Source organism: Nuphar pumila, chromosome 2, assembly GCF_984573655.1.
Source record: "Nuphar pumila chromosome 2, dmNupPumi1.hap1.1, whole genome shotgun sequence".
In the NCBI taxonomy this organism is placed as follows: domain Eukaryota; kingdom Viridiplantae; phylum Streptophyta; class Magnoliopsida; order Nymphaeales; family Nymphaeaceae; genus Nuphar; species Nuphar pumila.
The window spans coordinates 94348469-94367597 of NC_143250.1; the positions used below are offsets into that span (position 1 = coordinate 94348469).

The 19129-nt window shown below is 36.6% G+C and overlaps 1 protein-coding gene across 1 annotated transcript in view; it reads left to right on the plus strand.

Moving 5' to 3' along the window:
• LOC149846190 (Zinc finger C-x8-C-x5-C-x3-H type family protein) overlaps positions 1-19039 on the plus strand; it is a 39934-nt gene extending 20895 nt beyond the window's left edge. The window contains exons 4-7 of the mRNA XM_089996231.1: positions 11870-11983; positions 12267-12554; positions 12659-12979; positions 17943-19039. Coding sequence (XP_089852357.1) covers positions 11870-11983; positions 12267-12554; positions 12659-12979; positions 17943-18323 — 1104 coding nt within the window. The 3' untranslated portion in view covers positions 18324-19039. The remainder of the gene's footprint in view (positions 1-11869; positions 11984-12266; positions 12555-12658; positions 12980-17942) is intronic.
• Positions 19040-19129: the final 90 nt, after the last annotated feature.

Genomic DNA, 19129 nt, shown 5'->3' on the forward strand with positions numbered 1-19129 from the left:
AAGAGAAGAAGATGGACAGGTATTTTCTGTAAAAGGTTCCTCTCTTACTTGAGGAAAACGTGTGGCCTTTTATAATAACAACTGATTTGATATTTTACAATATTGCCCCCAGCCTTTATCTCTAAAATGATACAAATAGGGACATAAAGGAAACATAAAAACAACATAAATGATTACAATATAAAGACCCATATTGATGTGATTTGGGTCTGGGCTCAGCTGGATCCAGATCTGAATCTCCGGGTCTTCACATTCCAATAGCCTCTCTCAAGTTGTACATGGTATTCACCATGGACAACTTGTTCTTCAAGTACCAAAATCTCTGAACCGTCAGGCCCTTTGTAAAATATATCTGCAATTTGATCTTCAGTTCCAATGAATCTAGTCTCCAACTCCTTTTCTTCAATCTTCTGTATAATGAAATGCTGATCAATCTCAATATGTTTGGTTTTGCTGTGTTGGACTGGATTTATCGATATTTGGGTTGCACTTTGATTATCGCAAAATAGAACAAATCTAAAGATATTTTTCTCCAACTCTATGAGTAGAAATCTGATCCATGTCAACTCTGAGGTGACTGCCGCCATAACTCTATATTCAGCTTCAGTGCTCGACCTGACAACTGCTTTTTGTTTTCAACTACTCCATGATAGCACATTACTGTCAATAAACACAATAACAAAAAATGGATCATCTTTCATCTGGATCTCCAGCCCAATTAGCATCAGAGAATGCTAATAATGACAACATATTTTCTTTTTGCAATCTTCTTTTATACACCAAGCCATCTTCCATTGTACCTTTCAAATGCCTTAATATGCATTTTAGTGCCTCCATATGAGTAACTTTTGGTTCATGCATGAATTGAGACACTTGATTAACTGCATATGTGATCAGGACGAGTAAAAGTAAGATATTGAAGCATACCTACTAAACTTCTATATTTAGGGAATCTCTGTACAACTCTCCGTTTGTACTACTCAATCTTTGATGTATGAAACTTGGAGTGGATATTGGCTTGCAGTTCTTCATACCTGTCTTGCTAAGAAGATCCATGATGTATTTATGCTGAGTCAGCATAAGGTCACCATCATTTGTTCTGTCTGTCTCAATGCCCAGGACGTATTTCAATTTTCCAAAATCCTTAGTGTGAAGCCTCATGCACAAAAGAAGCTTGATGTTCTTAACATGACTTTTTCAATTCCCTGTAACTATAATGTCATCAACATAAGTAGGAGAGTAATTATCCCATCTTGAAAATGAACAATGAATGATCCGAGGAAGATTTATGAAAACCATGTCTCTGGGCTTCTAAAGAGAAACTTTCAAATTAGGATCTTGAGGCTTGCTTCAATCCATATATAGTCCTTTTTAATCTACAAACATGAGTACGTGGATTCATAACATCATAACCCACTTGTTGTTCCATATAAATTTCTTCATTAAAATCACTATGTAAAAATGCATTTTTTACATCTAACTGATTTAAAGCCCATTTATAGTCAACGACAAGGGACAAAATCAATCGAACGATGCACATTTTAACAATGGGACTAAAGGTCTCATCATAGTTCAAACCATGTTCATGTGTATAACCCTTTGCAACGAGCCTGACTTTATATCTTTCTATAGTACCGTCAGCCTTATACTTTATTTTGTACACACATTTTGAACCAACAACGTTTTTATCATTTGGTCTTGTTCCTACATCCCATGTTTGACACTCTTGTAAGGCCTTCATCTCCTCATTCATAGCTTCTACCCATCTTTTGTGTTTGAACTTTGACTGCATGATCAAAAGATTTTGGAGTATCATGTTTAACTATTTTAGTAAAAAATAATTGAGGCTATGCAGAGAAACTGTCGTAGCTTACCCATCTTTCAACTGGATGACGAATCCTTGTTGATTTCTTTGGCTCAACAATATCACTTGGAACATATGGGCTTTCTCCTAAGGCTGATTTTGTGCTTGATTCTCTTGGCCTTCTAGTATATACAACACCTTTGTACCTTTGAAAATCAGCTGGTGGCTGTTCATCATTAAGATTGTTGTCCTGCACATTAGGATGCATCTCTTCAACATTCAAGTTGGACTTGGTGCATTCCTGTGAATTATTCAAGGTTGGGAAAACCAAAAAGTTCAGCATTCAGCCATGGCTGATAATACTCTACATGTGAAGCAGATTCTAGCATATTCTGGACAGATTTATCTTTAGTAACATCTTGAAATAACAACTCATCAAATATCACATTTCGGGATATTCTGGTGCACCTTTCAACAGGGTCATAACAGTAGTACCCTTTATAATCATCTGCATACCCAACAAATCTGCATACATAAGCTCTTTTATCGAATTTGGTCCTCAAAAACTTGTCTATGTGCACATAGCACGTGTTAAAATGTAAAACTGTACATATATGTATATATAATAATATTATATTATTATATATATATAAATACATTTTTCATTTCTTTCTTTTCTGTAATTTTTTTTCCTTTATTTTTATTTTTTGTCTTTATGTCATCTAGTTCAGTTTGAACTAGAATGACTGTTGCTAGTCAAGTCCTGTCCAAACTTGACTAGCAATAGAGCTGTTGGACTGACACAGTCCAACAACTCTTAATAGAGCTGTTGGACTGTGCCCAACAGCTCTATTGAGTCCTCTTTCAGCTGTGTATATAAAGGGGTGCAGCCCCTCTTGTATTTTACTCCAATGCTTCTTAAGCAATTGGTTTTTCATATCAATAAAGAATACATTTTTATTTTTATTTTGTTTCCAGTTATACCTTTTTTAAGGGTTATGCTTTAGTGTCATTCTTGACACTTGCTCTTGTTAATCTAAGCTCGTGTTTCGAAGATCCCCATTTCATTTCATGGTATCAGAGCCGCGAAAGTACTAAATCTTGAGGAAAAGCTGCCTCGGTTTCCGTGCCCGTTTGCAAAAGTGTTCGCCACTTGAAGAGAAGTGTTTTATCACTTCATCGGAGAAGATTTCACATCTTGTTGTATTATTTTTTTTCTTTCTTTTTCATTTTCCTTCTTGTTTCTCTTCTATCCCTATTCTTTCTCTCCTTGTAATCGATGGATGACAATGATAAAATCACCATCATGCCTATGAAACTAAGCGATACGAACTATGTAACATGGGCTTCAATCATGAAGCACCATATATGGGGAAAAGGCTTATGGGGGATTGTGGATGGTTCCGATTCGGAACCTAAGCTATCTCTTACTAAAAAGGAGGGAGATAAAGAGGTCCTTCTATCGGAAGAAGAGAAAATCAAGGCTATTGCCTCATACGAGAAGAAATGGAAAGAATGGAGAATATCTCATGCGAAGATAATGTCATGGCTTATCAATAGCGTTGACATTAAAAAATGCTCAAGTCTTGCCAAATTTGATCATGCCGATAAGGCATGGGAATACCTTAAGAATATGTATTCCCTTAAAGATATTGCACACGTGTGCAACCTCCAAGAAAAAGTTCGAATGATGACACAAGGAGACAAAACTATTCATGAATATTACAATGGGTTGTTCGAACTTTGGGAAGAACTTTCCCTTTTAGAACCAAAGTGGCATTGTGCCGAAGACATCGAGCTTCGTCAGAAACAACTCGATGCTGAACATTTTTACCAGTTTATCACTGGATTAAGGCCGGAATTTGAAACCACTAAATCGGCCCTACTTCACCGGGGAAAAATTCCTTCTATTGTTGAAACTATTGAAGAGTTAACAATGAAAGAAAATCGTCTCCGGAAAGGTTCTTTAAAAATTGAAGATGATTCCGTTTTAGCCGTGTCTAGACCAGAGAATCATGTTCGATCATATAGGCCTCCTCACTTTAACCGACAAAATGGTGACTATGATAAGAAGAAAGTTATTTGTCATCACTGTCATGAACCGGGACACTACAGGCCACAATGTCCCAAACTTAAGGAGCTGAGAGAAAAAAGAGCTGCAATTGCTGGATCAGAGCCTAAAGATCAGGATGCACCAGTTTCCCTGGCCCAACTAATGGAGATTCTTCAGCCTCTCATCAAAGGTGCCTCTTCCTCATCTGAAGCTTCAACCGGCACAGCAGCCTCATCTTTTTCTGATCTAGGTAAAATTTCTTGGCTTCTTGACTCTGGTGCATCTTTTCATATGACCCCAAATAATCAAAGTCTATCCAAATGTGTTAAAAATAAAACAAGTGTATCAAAGGTCTTTACTGCTGATGGGACTTCTCTTGAAATAGAAGGAATAAGAAATTTTGAAAAAATTTATAAAACAAAAAAAAATTTTATTCCAGAAATTAGACATGTTCCCAAATTAAATTTAAATCTTTTATCTGTATCTCAAATTTCTGATTATGGGTGTAATATTTCTTTTTCTTCTCATGGTTGTTGGGTACAGGATCGCCAGTCAGGCAAGCTGATTGGGGAAGGCCATAGAGAAGGAGGACTCTATTACATGGATTTTTTGGAAATGCCGAAGAAAACTTTTTATTATAATATTCAAAAAATAGAGTTGGAACTGTGGCATAAGAGACTTGGTCACCCACATATAGCCAAAATCCAACATTTTCCAAATCTAGGGAAATTTTGTAACTCTGAATCATTTGATTGTATTCTCGGCAAAATGAAAAGATTACCATTTCAGAACAGAACCTTTTTCTCTTCAAGACCACTTGAATTAATACACTCGGATGTTTGGGGTCCTGCACCAGTAATTTCTAAAGGAGGATTTGTTTACTATGTTATTTTTGTCGATGATTTCTCCCGACATACGTGGATGTACTTTCTCAAACATAAGTCTGAAGTATTTTCATACTTTCAAACTTTTCATAATATGGTTAAAAACAAGTTTCAAAATGATATTACTATTTTTCGCACAGATTCAGGGGGAGAGTTTTTATCCACAAATTTTCAAAATTATCTTAAATTGCATGGCATCACACATCAAAGATCTTGTCCTTATACACCTCAACAAAATGGTCTGGCAGAACGAAAACATCGCCATATTATAGAAACCACTATGACTTTATTAATAGCAAATGAAGTCCCGAAAGACTTTTGGGAAGAAGCTGCCTTAACTGCCACTTATCTCATTAATAGGATGCCATCTTCTTCGTTACAAAATATCACTCCCATTGAAAAACTTATGAACATTTCTCCAGACTACTCTAGATTAAGAATATTTGGGTGCAAATGTTTCATATTTACTGACAAAAATGATAAACTTTCCCCTCGTGCGATTTCCTGTGCCTTTTTAGGATATGCTGAAAACCAGAAAGGTTATAAATGTTTTGACTTCAAAAATAATAAACTATATGTGTCTAGAAATGTTTCCTTTCTTGAAAAGGAGAGCTTCTTTGATTTTAGAAAATTAAAAGACGTCACTGAGTACTCATTTTTGCTAGATCTAACATCAACATCTGATGAATATAACCTTGACTGTAACTTTGATGATGATCAAAGAATTATTGATCTTAATGTTGAAAATGAAGAAGTTCATAGAGATACTAGTATTCAATATTCCAGGCGACAAGAGTCTAATCCTCCATGTGCACTTGAGAAATATTCTAACATTCCAACTAGACAATCAACCCGAATCTCGAGGCCTCCAGGAAAGTTTGTATCATACGAGTCTTTCTCACCCACATATAGGGCAGTTATTGCATTAATTCACTCATATGAAGAACCATCCACATATTTTCAAGCAAAAAATGATATCAAATGGATAGAAGCCATGAAAGCTGAATTAGATGCACTTGAAAAGGCTTCTACATGGAATATTCAAGATCTTCCTCCAGGGAAGAAAACTATAGGATGTCGATGGGTTTATAAAATTAAAACCAAGAGTGATGGTACTCTTGAAAGATATAAAACTCGTTTAGTAGCCAAAGGTTATGCCCAAGAATATGGGATTGATTATGAAGAAACCTTTGCTCCGGTGGCTCGTATGACTACTGTCCGAACCTTAATTGCCTTAGCTTCTATCAAAAAATGGTCTATTTTTCAAATGGATGTCAAAAATGCTTTTTTAAATGGAAAGCTAGTTGAAGAAATATATATGGAACCCCCTTCTGGTATAAGTATTCCTAAGGGTAAAGTCCTTCGCTTAGAAAAAGCTCTTTATGGACTTAAACAAGCACCAAAAGCTTGGTATGATAGGTTTAGTCGTGTTATGATTGATATTGGTTTTCAATTCTGTTTAACTGACACTGCTTTGTTTATTAAGAATTCTGATGCAGGGATCATTGTGCTTCTTCTCTATGTGGATGATATGATCATCACCGGAAGCGATAAACAGGGAGTTGAAACAATCAAAACACTTCTTAAATCTCATTTTGAAATGACTGATTTGGGCTTGTTGAGATATTTTTTAGGCATTGAAGTTGCTTATTCTCCTAGAGGATATTTATTATCTCAAACTAAATTTGCTTTTGATATTGTTTTTAGGTCTGGTATTACTGATGATAAGAAAGTCGACACTCCAGAAGTTGTTAATGTTAAAATGAAGATTGATGATGGAAAACTTCTTGCAGACCCTACTCCTTACAGACAGTTTGTCGGAGCACTTTCCTATCTATCCATTACCAGACCAGATATAGCACATGCTGTTCATACAGCAAGTCAATTTCAACATGCTCCTACTTCTGTTCATATGGGAGCAGTCATGCGTATTATCAGATACATCAAGTCCTCTCTTTCACGAGGACTTTTCTTATCTTCCTCCTCTTTTCTTGATTTAATTGCATATACTGATGCTGATTGGGGAGGTGATCCCAATAACAGACACTCAACCACTGGATTTTGTGTGTTTTTAGGGGAATCATTAATCTCGTGGAGGTGTAAAAAGCAGCAGAAGGTATCTCTCTCATCCACCGAAGCTGAATACAGAGCCATGACAACCACGACCATAGAAGTAGTTTGGCTCCGACGACTGCTTGCTGACATGGGAGTTGAAGCAACAAAGGCTTCACAAATGTGTTGTGACAATAAAAGTGCGATCTACATTGCCAGTAACAGAACATTCCACGAACGCACCAAACACATCGAAATGGATTGTCACTACGTCAGAGAGGAATATCTACACGGGATAATTGATCTGCCATATGTCACTTCAGAATATCAGTTAGCAGACTTCTTTACAAAGCCTCTCGCTGCTCCCCGATTTCACTTTCTCTTAGACAAACTTTCGCTCATTGTACCGTAAGTTTGAGGGGGAGTGTTAAAATGTAAAACTGTACATATATGTATATATAATAATATTATATTATTATATATATATAAATACATTTTTCATTTCTTTCTTTTCTGTAATTTTTTTCCTTTATTTTTATTTTTTGTCTTTATGTCATCTAGTTCAGTTTGAACTAGAATGACTGTTGCTAGTCAAGTCCTGTCCAGACTTGACTAGCAATAGAGCTGTTGGACTGACACAGTCCAACAGCTCTTAATAGAGCTGTTGGACTGTGCCCAACCGCTCTATTGAGTCCTCTTTCAGCTGTGTATATAAAGGGGTGCAGCCCCTCTTGTATTTTACTCCAATGCTTCTTAAGCAATTGGTTTTTCATATCAATAAAGAATACATTTTTATTTTTATTTTGTTTCCAGTTATACCTTTTTCAAGGGTTATGGTTTAGTGTCATTCTTGACACTTGCTCTTGTTAATCTAAGCTCGTGTTTCGAAGATCCCCATTTCATTTCAGCACGTACAGCCCCATGCCTTTAAGTCATCATAATTTGTGTTTTTCCCATACAACTTATAGAATGAAGATTTATTTTCCAACCTTTTCATTGGCAGCCTATTTATCACAAAAACAGAAGAATGGAAAGCCTCTATCCATAAAAACATAGGCATATTGCTGGCATGAATCATAGCAAGACTACTCTCTACAATATGACGGTGTTTCCTTTCGGTAATGCCATTTTGTTGAGGTGTATATGGGCAAGATATTCTACGATTAATTTCGTTATCATTCAAATAGTCAATGATTTCCTTTGAACAAAATTCTCCACCCCCATCACATTGAAAACTAAGAATAAGATTGAAAAAATGATTCTTAACAAACAAATGGAACTTGCAAAATATGTTGAATACTTCTGATTTATGCTTCATAAAGAATATCCAGGTATAACAAGTGAAGTCATCAACAAATATGACATAGTATTTACTACCTTACAATGAATTCTTGGGTGCAGGGCCTAGACATCAGAGTGGATAACTTCAAAAGGTTTGGAAGCATCATTACTTGAAGAAGAAAAAGGCAAAACATGACCCTTGCATATTTGACAACTTGAACATAAAGAACCTTTAGACTTTTGAGATAAACTGGACTTAGGAATAAGATGATTAGAAACAAGTTTCTCAACAAAGAACTTATTACAATGAGCTAAACAACTATGTCATATTTCAGGCTTATTTGACTCATCGACAATGGAGACATAAATGAAAGAAGATGATGAAATCGACAACTTCAGTTTGGGTAGCACTTTAGTGGCGGTGTTTTTTCTGGCTTGATTTTCCTTGAAGACATACATATTCCTGCATCTCTCCCCTTTAGCGAATGTCTTCTTCGTGAGAAGATCCTTCACACAAACAAAATCAAGGGTAAATGAGACGCTTGGATTTGTATTATCGACGAGATTAGAAAAACTAGAAATAGGAATAGAGACTTGACCAACGTGAGATATGGGCTGATGAGTTCCATCTTCGGTAACAACATTGCTTTTATCATGATAAGAAATTAAGTTAGAAAACTTACCCATATCACCACTGATGTGGTTGGCTCCCTCAGAATCGATGTACCATATCCCTTGATCATTCTGTTTCAGGTTTAGACCATTTAGAACAACTAATAATGCATTTTTATCCAACATGGCATTGCTGGTCTCACTAAATTGTGTCTTTTGTTGTTGCCCTGAATTTCCACCATTTGGTTTGTTTTGAACCACATTCAGCTGAGTATTATACTTGGGATCATCTTTGAACCAACAATTCGCTTCTATGTGCCCAGGTTTCTTGTACACGTAACAGGTATAGATGCCTCTTCCTACTTGATTGTTTAAAAAAGGCATATTCAAAGTAGGCAACAACTCGCACCCTGCTGCACTATTTCTGTCATGTCCTCTACTTCCACGGAATCTGCGGCCTCTCCCACGGAAGGATCAAGTATAAAGAACATCTTGGGAATCTCCATGTCCCCTGCTCACACTATCTGATATTTAAGAGACATCTCATAGTTTAGTAGTTTAGGCCTCAAATGTTCAAAAGTGAGAAGAGCTTCAAGACACTCCAAAGTGGTAGAAAATACACAATACTCTTGCCCTAAGCCATTTAATGTCTGATGTACTTTGTCTTTATTAGATACCTCATATCTGATTAGAGCCAATTGATCGATTGTGCTCTTAATCTTATTAAGATAGTCCATGATAGAGGTGTTGCTATCCTTCTTTAAATTTTGAAATTCACGCTTCAAAAACATTACCTTGGACTCTGATATATGAGAATAAGTCCTTGCCAAATACATCTATAACTACATAGCCATACAATCATCTGGGAATGCCGATTAAAACTTCCTGTGAAAGAGTTGAAGTAATATACACGACTAGGGCGTGATCTCTTTTCATCCAGTTGACAAACTCTGGATTCCTGATTTCAGATGAAGAAATGATCTGTCATTTTTCATCTTTTTTATCCTGCAAAATAAACTGTGGTGGAACCGGAACAGATCCATCCAAGTGCCTCGATAGATCCTGACTCCTTATAAAGTGATTAATTTGCCTTTTCTAAATTAGAAAATTGGAATTATTGAGTTTTTCAGACACAATCTGTGGAAGAAAATTGGAGGACAGATTTGGAGAGAAAGAAGAACTCAAATCCATTACAAGTGAATTTTTGAACAATAGGGTAGAATTGAAGCAATAACAAGGAATATATTGCGGAAAAAAATCAGACAAACGGCCTACTTTGAACACATATCAAGGCATAAACGAGATCCACCTTTTTTTTTTGAAATCGAGTAAGGCAGAGTATAAAAGGATATTCCTTTGCTGTCAAATGAAGCCTTGAACAGATGATAAATATATATCAAAATATGTCAAACAGGAAACAATATATATGTATCTGACGAGATTTCTTGGTCTATATATATATATATATATAACAGAAAAAAAGAGAGGATTGATATGAAGACAAATTTGAAAATAGATTGAGAAAGCTCAGGGAAACTTACAGTATTCATATCGGGTCAGATCTAATATCAAGAATAATAGGGAAAGAGGCTTTGTGTCAGATCTGGTACCAGAATCTGATCAGATCTGATAATTAGAATCCAGAAGATATGCAGTTAACATCAGATCTGATAATCAGAATCCAGAAGAGATGCAATCTGATCAGATTTGATTAACGTCAGATCAGAGATTCAGAAAAAGGAGAGATCGAAAGAGAGAGAAAAAAAAAGAGATTTGAGAGATAGAAAGAAAGTGATTTGGAAAAGGCTACCCAAAAGGCAGATCAAGATCTATGGGGACCTAAGTCACACGGACTCGGCTATAAGGTCGATGCACCTGCGTCGACACGCCCCGACACGGGGCAGACACGGTCAACCAAGTGTCGGATTCGGTCAACACACCGGGCCTGAGTCCATCCACATTTTGGACTCGGTCAACTGTGACCGAGTCTATTTTTGTCCATTTTTAGGGCAAACGACGTATAAAAACAAAAAAATCGATCTTTTTATATATATATATATATAGCCGTGTCCCCTAATGGGCACAACTTTGACCGAGTCTTATTATTGTTATATATATATATATATTTTTTTAAAAATATATATACATATATATAGCCGTGTCCCGGTGTCCAAAATTTTTGAAATTGCTCCGCACCCGTACCCGTACCCGCACCCGCACCCATGTGACATAGATGGGGACATACCTAGAAGAAATCCGATTAACCGGCCCTGCTCTGATACCATGTTAGAATATGGCTCACGATTTTATCCTAGATCTACCGCAGAAAAAAAAAAGAAGTGAAGAAGAAGATGGACAGGTATTTTCTGTAAATTGTTCCTCTCTTTATTGAGGAAAACGTGTGGCTGTATCCTTTTATAATAACAACTGATCTGATATTTTACAATATTGCCCCCCAGCCTTTATCTCTAATGATACAAATAGGGACATAAAGGGAACATAAAAACAACATAAAGGATTACAATATAAAGACCCATATTGACGTGATTTGGGTCTGGGCTCAGCTGGATCCAACTCCAACTGGATCCAGATCTGAATCTCCGGGTCTTCACGTTCCAATATCTCTCTTGTCACATCTATGAGAGCTAATCATCTGTCTTTGGTTCCCTGTGTTTGCTTAACTGAAGAGCAATATGTCACATCCGTGGGAGTTAATTTTACCTGTTTGTTGTTTTTATACATCTATCGTATGCTTTTACAGTTGGTTTATAATTAGTTGTTATCTCTTGAACTCTTGTATGTTCTTTATTCCCTAATGTGCGAATGTCAAACTTGCACAACTTCAATTCATACTTCTTGTTTGACGATAAGGCCATGTTATAACCAGGAATTGGCTGCTTCTATGCAAGCAATTTTCACTTGTAAAGCTCACACGTTAACTATGTTGCTGATTCTATGAAATCTACACCATTTCGCTGAAGGCCCGGCATATCTTTTTCCAAGCAGAACTTATGTTGTGAACGAACCACTCAGAAACTTCAGAGATCACATTATATACCACTTAAATTGGCTATCACTTTCCTTGTCTAAGCAATCAGTGCACCAATTTGTTGTTGGAGATATGATGGTTTATTTTGAACCTTTCTGTGTGCAGCCAAACTTACTCTCCTTATGGTTGTGCAGTATTTTCTGAAGACTGGGACTTGTAAGTATGGTGCAACCTGCAAGTACCACCATCCAAGATATGGGTCAATGAGCACTGTGCCAGTAAATGATTTTGGCTACCCACTTCGACCGGTTGGAATCCTTATCATTCTTCATGCAGTATTTGAGAGAATTTTGCTCATAAATCTCAATGAGAAACTTGCTAACTAATTAGCATTTTGTTCTCATTTACTCGTGTAGTCCTTGAAGTTTAAACCATTCTTCATGTGCATCAAAATGTTCTTTTCTAGTTAGCAGAATTTGATCAATAGCTGCAACAGTGCTTATTTGGATAAATAGCTGCAACAGTTCATTGTATCTCATCTTATCTGGATAAATTAAAAGTGCTTATTTGGAGATAACCTATGTTTTGCAGGGTGAAAAAGAGTGTAATTATTACATGAAAACAGGACTTTGCAAATTTGGTATAACCTGTAAATTCCATCATCCACAACCATCTGGCACCTTGCTGCCAAATTCACCTTCCTTTTATCCAATGGTGCAGTCTCCTTCACTTCATTCTCCTCAGCCATATGGAGCAGGAGTGACTAGCTGGCAAGTTGCTCCGTCACCAATTTTATCCAGTTCATATGTTCAAGGGCCTTATAGTCCAGTACTTTTACATCCAGGAGTGGTTCCACTTCCAAGTTGGAGTAGCTACCAAGTAAGTCTAATTACTGTCAAATCTTCCAACATTCAATTGGTTTTTGATGGCTGGCTGTATCTGCTAGTATTTTGCATTGATTATTGGTATCACATGTGAAACAGTCATCAATAGCACCTCTAGCATCTCCTGGTACACAATATCCTGCTGGAGCAGGCTCACTCTATGGTTTGACACATCAGCTATCTTCTTCTGCGGCTGCATATCAAGGACCCTTTTCTTCCTTATCTTCTGTTGCTGGACCTTCAAGCAGCAGCCAGAGGGAAAATATTTTTCCTGAAAGACCTGGTCAGCCCGAATGTCAGTTCTACATGAAAACAGGGGATTGTAAATTTGGCTCCACCTGTAGATATCATCATCCACGGGACCGGGTTACTCCAAAAACAAACTATGTTCTGAGCCCCATGGGTTTGCCTCTGCGCCCGGTATGTTCTCATAATGTTTCATTATTCCCATATCTTAAGAAGTGGTAATGGTGGGTGGTTGTAGTAGCAGTGGTAATAATGATGATGATGGTAGCGGCTGCGGTAGAAGCAACAGCAACAAAAACAATGCGTAATAAATATTTTGATGATTATATAGATATGATCATTATGATAATCATAATGATGATGATGGTGGTGGTGGCGGCGGTGTTTATTAATAATATCAATAATGACAGAGTTTCTGCTATCTTTCCATAATGATCTTATTATTACCTTTCTACTTTATGCCAGTTTTATGGTTTTTCTCGGTACTTTCCATCTGAATTACCTTAAAATTTGAAGATCTAACAGTAGCTTTATAATGACGAGACAATAATAAATCAGTTTTGGGTTTATTTGCTTAAGAACTTCTCAAACTTGAGTTGTATTGCTGTGTTTAAGTTCTCTATTTTGCATCTAGAATCATTCTTCAAAATGTTCTAACAGTTTCCATTTTTTCTTATTGACCTCAAACATAGTAGCTGAGAAATTAATTGAGAAAGCCTACAACAGGTGTGAACCCAACTGGCCTGTAAACAATGGCCCATGGTGGAGTAGACTGGAAATTTATGAAAGAATGTTATGATTAGGGTTAGGAAGATTGAGAGCTTTTCCTCTGATGAGTCAAGTGGAATCATCCGGCTTATGATTCTTGTTATCATGTTATGAGTTGTTATTACTTATTTAAAGACATCTTCATAGTTTTTCAATAGTACCCGTGATTACAATTTATATCAAAAGATTATCCACATGTAAATTACACGTGTTCCACCCTACTCAAGTTGTGTACTGATGAAAATAGTCCGCAGCTTTTCGAAATTTTGAATATTGGCGTTTTTCTTAGTTATTTGGTGAGAGCGCTTCTAGTGGGTATCTCTTCCAATGAATTGAGCTTCTGATTCCTGATCTTTTATTAACTCCCTTACAAGGTGGGTTTATCTTAACCACGTTTTATTGTTTTTGGTTATAATCAAAAGCATGACTTATTGGAAAAGATAGTGGTACTGATACTTTGGTTCCATTGTAGCCTTCTGGATATGTAGTTCATAAAATTCTAGGGTCATATTTTTTGCAGTAAAAAGTGGCCTTAATAGATATTCCATTCCTACTTGATTATCCAATTTTAAATTGATTTTGTTGCTCAAGTTAAACTTTCTATATGTGAGCAATATCCTGAAACATATTAACATATATCATGTTTCATCCACTCCACATCCAAAAAGAAAATGATAGATGATATAAGTGTTGATGGTTACACCTTTTGAGTTTTCAAATCTTCATAACTAGATATAACAGGATGGGTAAGTTGGCAAGGCTTTATTACAACTTAAAGCAGATCTGTATGACTAATGAGTGCATTGCGATACTTTTATGTCTTGTTCTAACTTGATCCAGATATAGTGTTCTCTATTTTCTTTTCTCGACCTTTTTTACAATAGTTTCGTTGATAAGGACTTGGATTGTTTCGTTCAGCAATATAATTTTTTTTAAAAGTATTAGTTTACTTCCTTGTCTGTTTTTAACTCGAGGAAAGTATTTTATTTATTTGAAACTGTTCCTTTGGATCTCTTTCACATCATCCTTTCAAGCTCCATGCGACTACCATTGTTAACATAAAAAAAATGTGGGCATGTCAGAGTTTTCTTTTCGATGAATGAGCATGTGAGGGTTGGTTTTTTGTAAAGAATGAATTATCGATGTGATTATGGTGAAAGCTGTGTGGCTGTGCCACAAAGAAGGGTTCTCACGACCATCTTGTTGAATTAGCAAATCCTAGTTAGCATCACCTTCACCATAGTTAGCATCACCTTCACCTATTCCTGAACTTTACCATTTATTCATTTACAAGAAATCTGATGGTTCTGCAGGTGGATATAAAACTGTAACCAAAACCATTATCTTTTGCAAGCTGTATATCACTTCTTTTTTACTTCCATTTGTGTTATGTTGAATTTTGTAACTTTGTAAGTAATCCCTGTTGTGCGACATTCTCATCGGATCTGCTAAACGCTTCTTGTGCGAAAAGTACACAGAGCATGCATTTCATCATTCACTGCCTATATCTGCCAATATTTCTTCATCAAATTGTATTCATTTTGAGACTTATTTGTGCTCATAAGGAAGACTAATACTGTCAACTGCATAGAAGAGTTCATGTGGTATCAAAAGCTCTTGTAACCAATATCATTTCTTCATGGGATTAGAGATGCTTGCTTTTCTCCCCTGGTGTGTCAGGGGGATTTTAATGCTATTCTAAACTTGGAAGACTCAACTTCTCAACCTGCTACTCTGCCAATATGAGAAATTTCTGAACTGTCTTGGACTGATGGAGGTTCCCTCATCTGAAATTTTAGGGCATGTTTGGAAGCGAGAAAATAGTAGGAAAAATGCAAGTTGGAAAGAAAAAGTGGTAACTTTTCCGTCCGTTCCAAATGAGAAAAATTCTGAAAGGAAATTTTTTCTAGAAACTCAGGATTTTTATAGGAAAATTGCTCACCTAGGGGGGTGGAGGAATTTTTCATATCAGAAGTTTTCGTTTTTCATTAGAGCAACGCCTCACCTTCAAAACATTCCATTATCATTGGCTGCCACTCTGCTGCCTTCATCTTCCTCCAGTGCACCTCCATCTTCATGCCTCTCTGTGTGTGTGTGTGTGTGTGTGTGTGTGGGTGGGTGGGTGAAAGGGGGTTTAATCAATTGTCTTCTCCCTATCTTCCTCCAATAGAGGGAGAGTTTCCAACCCTAATTTTCTTATTATACATAAAGAAGTAAAAAAAATTCATTTGGAAAAGTCCTCATATAAAAAATTCTCATAGGTAAAATTTTCTTTTCTTATGATATTTTTTCTTCCTTCCAAACATGGCCTTAAAGATTCTTGGAAAGTGCTTAGAAGTGAATACATAGTTTTCAGTATGAGGGTTATTTGTAATTTATATTGATAGAAACTGGAGATGTTTTTGCTAAGGAACTACCTGGAAAGTGCTTGAGAATGAACACATTGTTCCTTTCAGTGGGAAGCTTATGATTTTAATTTTAATTTTTTCATGACAAACACTTTGGTGTTAGGCTATTACCTTGTCCACAGATCAGTCTCATGACTCATCTTCCCTTTCTGTTTGGGAGCAGATGTATCATACCATTCCTCTGAAGCCTGTTATCCACTGCCTACGTATGATTTAGCCAGTTCTGTTGCAGCAGAACCATCTGCCTATATTCTGCATCAGTTGTGTATTAGAGCAATAGATTGTGATTTGTGTGGAATTGTTGGATCATGACTGCTTAGTGTCTGGTTTAGTTGGAGAGTAATAATAGGCTGTTTAGAGAAAGTCTCTTCTTCACTTTGTATTCTCCATTAGCACCTTCGATCTGATCCTTTTTTATGTGCTTCAGTTAGGTGGCCCCGGTCTCTGGTTTATCATGGATAGGGCCACCTTGTTTTTTATCCCCAAACTTTGTGAACATAATGTTATAGTTGTGTATATATAGGTGTATATTCATAGATATATACCTATATATAAATATGTATATATATATATATTTCTATATTATTGTAATAGGTAATACCCATTAGGGGTATTTGGTCTTTTCAGCTTATATTAGGCTGTGCCCATTAGGGGCACTTGAGTCCTTTGTATTTTTTCCTTTTATTTATTTTTTCTTTTTTGTATTAGCTTAGGGGTACTATGGTCAAAGAGCATTAGAGCCGTTACGAGCTTGCCAACGGCTCTTTGTGGCTTCTAATGCCTATATAAAGGGGTGTTTTTCCTTTGTTGTATTATGCTTGTCTCAATCATTTTACGTGCAATATATATTTTATTTTTATGTGTTCTTCCCCATTAGTGGCTTTGTGGATTTGATTCTTGTATTGACCCATAAGTGGTCCTTTGCTTGTGCACATCATCGTATGTTTGTAAGCTCTTAAGAAGCATCCATTTGTGCATTTTTCGGTTTCATTACACATAATTGTTTGGTGATGCTTAGTCACCTTTATCCTTCTTTTACTTTAGTAAAATAAACTTTTTCTTCCTCTCAAAAAGAAAAAAGAAAAAGAAAAAAAGGTCATGTGAAACTGTCACAGCTCTTTTTATCATACTGAGTTCTGCAGTCAACCTTCTGAAGATTTGTGTTTTAGTTGGTTAGGTACATAAAATAAGTAAAGAAATGAAGAAGAGATGTAGAAATGAGGAGGAAGGATCAGGTGAGAAGGGAGATTGAGAGAATAGGATTAGGACATGACAATAACCCTTCTCATTCAATTACTTACCAATACCCTTGAATAATTACAGTAATGGAAAACAATATATAATGCCCCTATATATAGGAACTAATTACCCTCAACCTACTGACAGTGTTCCTTGTGCAGCTGATTTGGATACCAGGGTTGTGATTTTCCAATTTAGTCAGTGGTACCCAGGTAAAGATTCTTACAAATCAATAATTGGTACACACTTCTGGTGCAGTTTACTCTCTCTCTCTCTCTCTGCCTCTGTGTGAGACAAAAAGAGATAAATACTATCTTTGACTTCTTGAGCATCAGATTTCTCGAGGTTCTATTTCAGAGACCATATTATTGATGCCTTTTCTGCCTATATCTTTCCCCTGCTGTTTGTCTTATCCACTGTTCAAATGGGTTTGTGAAAGAATGGAATTTTCCTATGGTTGAACCTTGAAACAAAGATTCATAACTTTTGTACAAAATGTTGTTTAGATCAACATGGTGCTAGACCTGGACACAGTTTCTTGAAGGAATCAAACTCTGTTAGTGACCAAACATTACCGTTATAGGAAAACCTGGAGAACTGACTGGACAAAAGCATAATTGTTGTATGAGAGTGCATACTGAATTGTTTTTGTAGTTTGATCACCTTTGCCAATGTAATAATTTGACTCTTTCATTCTGACCCCTGTTTTATGGATGTTGCAGGGAGCTCCCACTTGTACATTCTATGCACAACATGGAGTATGTAAGTTTGGACCAACATGCAAATTTGATCATCCAATGGGAAGTATAAGTTACAGCCCCTCTGCATCATCTCTTGCTGACATGCCTGTTGCACCATATCCTGTTGGATCGTCTATGGCAACTCTAGCTCCATCCTCCTCATCTTCGGAGCTCCGGATTGAATCTATGGCCGGATTCATCAAAGATTCTTTTCCAGTCAGGGAGAGCCATAGAATCTTTTCATCTGAAACCACATCAAGTGGTTCAGTTTTCTCAAAGGGTGGACAGGTCTCCACTGCCCCCAGTCAGAGTACTGCTCCTCCAAGCAGTAGTACTGATCATGGTGGCAAGTTTCTTAGTTGAAGCCCAGTGAAACCCCCAACATCAATCATGTTACTTTCCTCCTCGACCAAACTTATGAACCCGGGTACGGGTATGTGCTCTATTCCCTTCAAAAACTTTATATATACATAAATATTTTGTCTGAGTGAAACCACTCTATTTCTTGATGGTCCTCTAGGTTCTATCTGATCTAGGTACTAGGTTAGGTCTGATCGTCCTGTGTTATATTATACTAGTCCTAATCAATCTTTTGTTATCTTGAATAAACAAGCCCTTGTCAAAAGGTACATCAACCCAACAATCTTCTACCTCAATATTGTCCCAATAAAGCCAAATCCCCCCACAAGGCCAACCTTGATTCCCTCTACTACAATTATGCTCTGATCTTTCTGTAAGGATGAAGATCAGGTATATTATATCATGTATATCTCCACCGCTGCCGTCACTTTTTGTATTTCAGTATGGACTTGCCGGTGTTTTCTCAACAGGCTGCCAGTTTTGTTATATTTTAGGTTGTTTATTAAGACTGCAAAGACTTGGGAGAATTTCTTTCCCCTGTTTTTTTTGCAGTGGGCGTTATGAACGGAGAGATAGCCAAACCTTCATGCCCACCCCTACAAGGAGAAGCATCATTGAACAATTGTTATTTGGTATAAAGCCTATATTTTAATTCAGGGCTTGTGTAATTGAAAGCCATTGTCAAGGACTGTATTATTTATAGTATATCTTACGCCATCTATTTTTGTTTAATTGTAGATAATTATGAGTTATCTTGTGTCCGTTACTTTTACTTTGAAAAATGCAAGATTAACATGCAAGCACTGCAT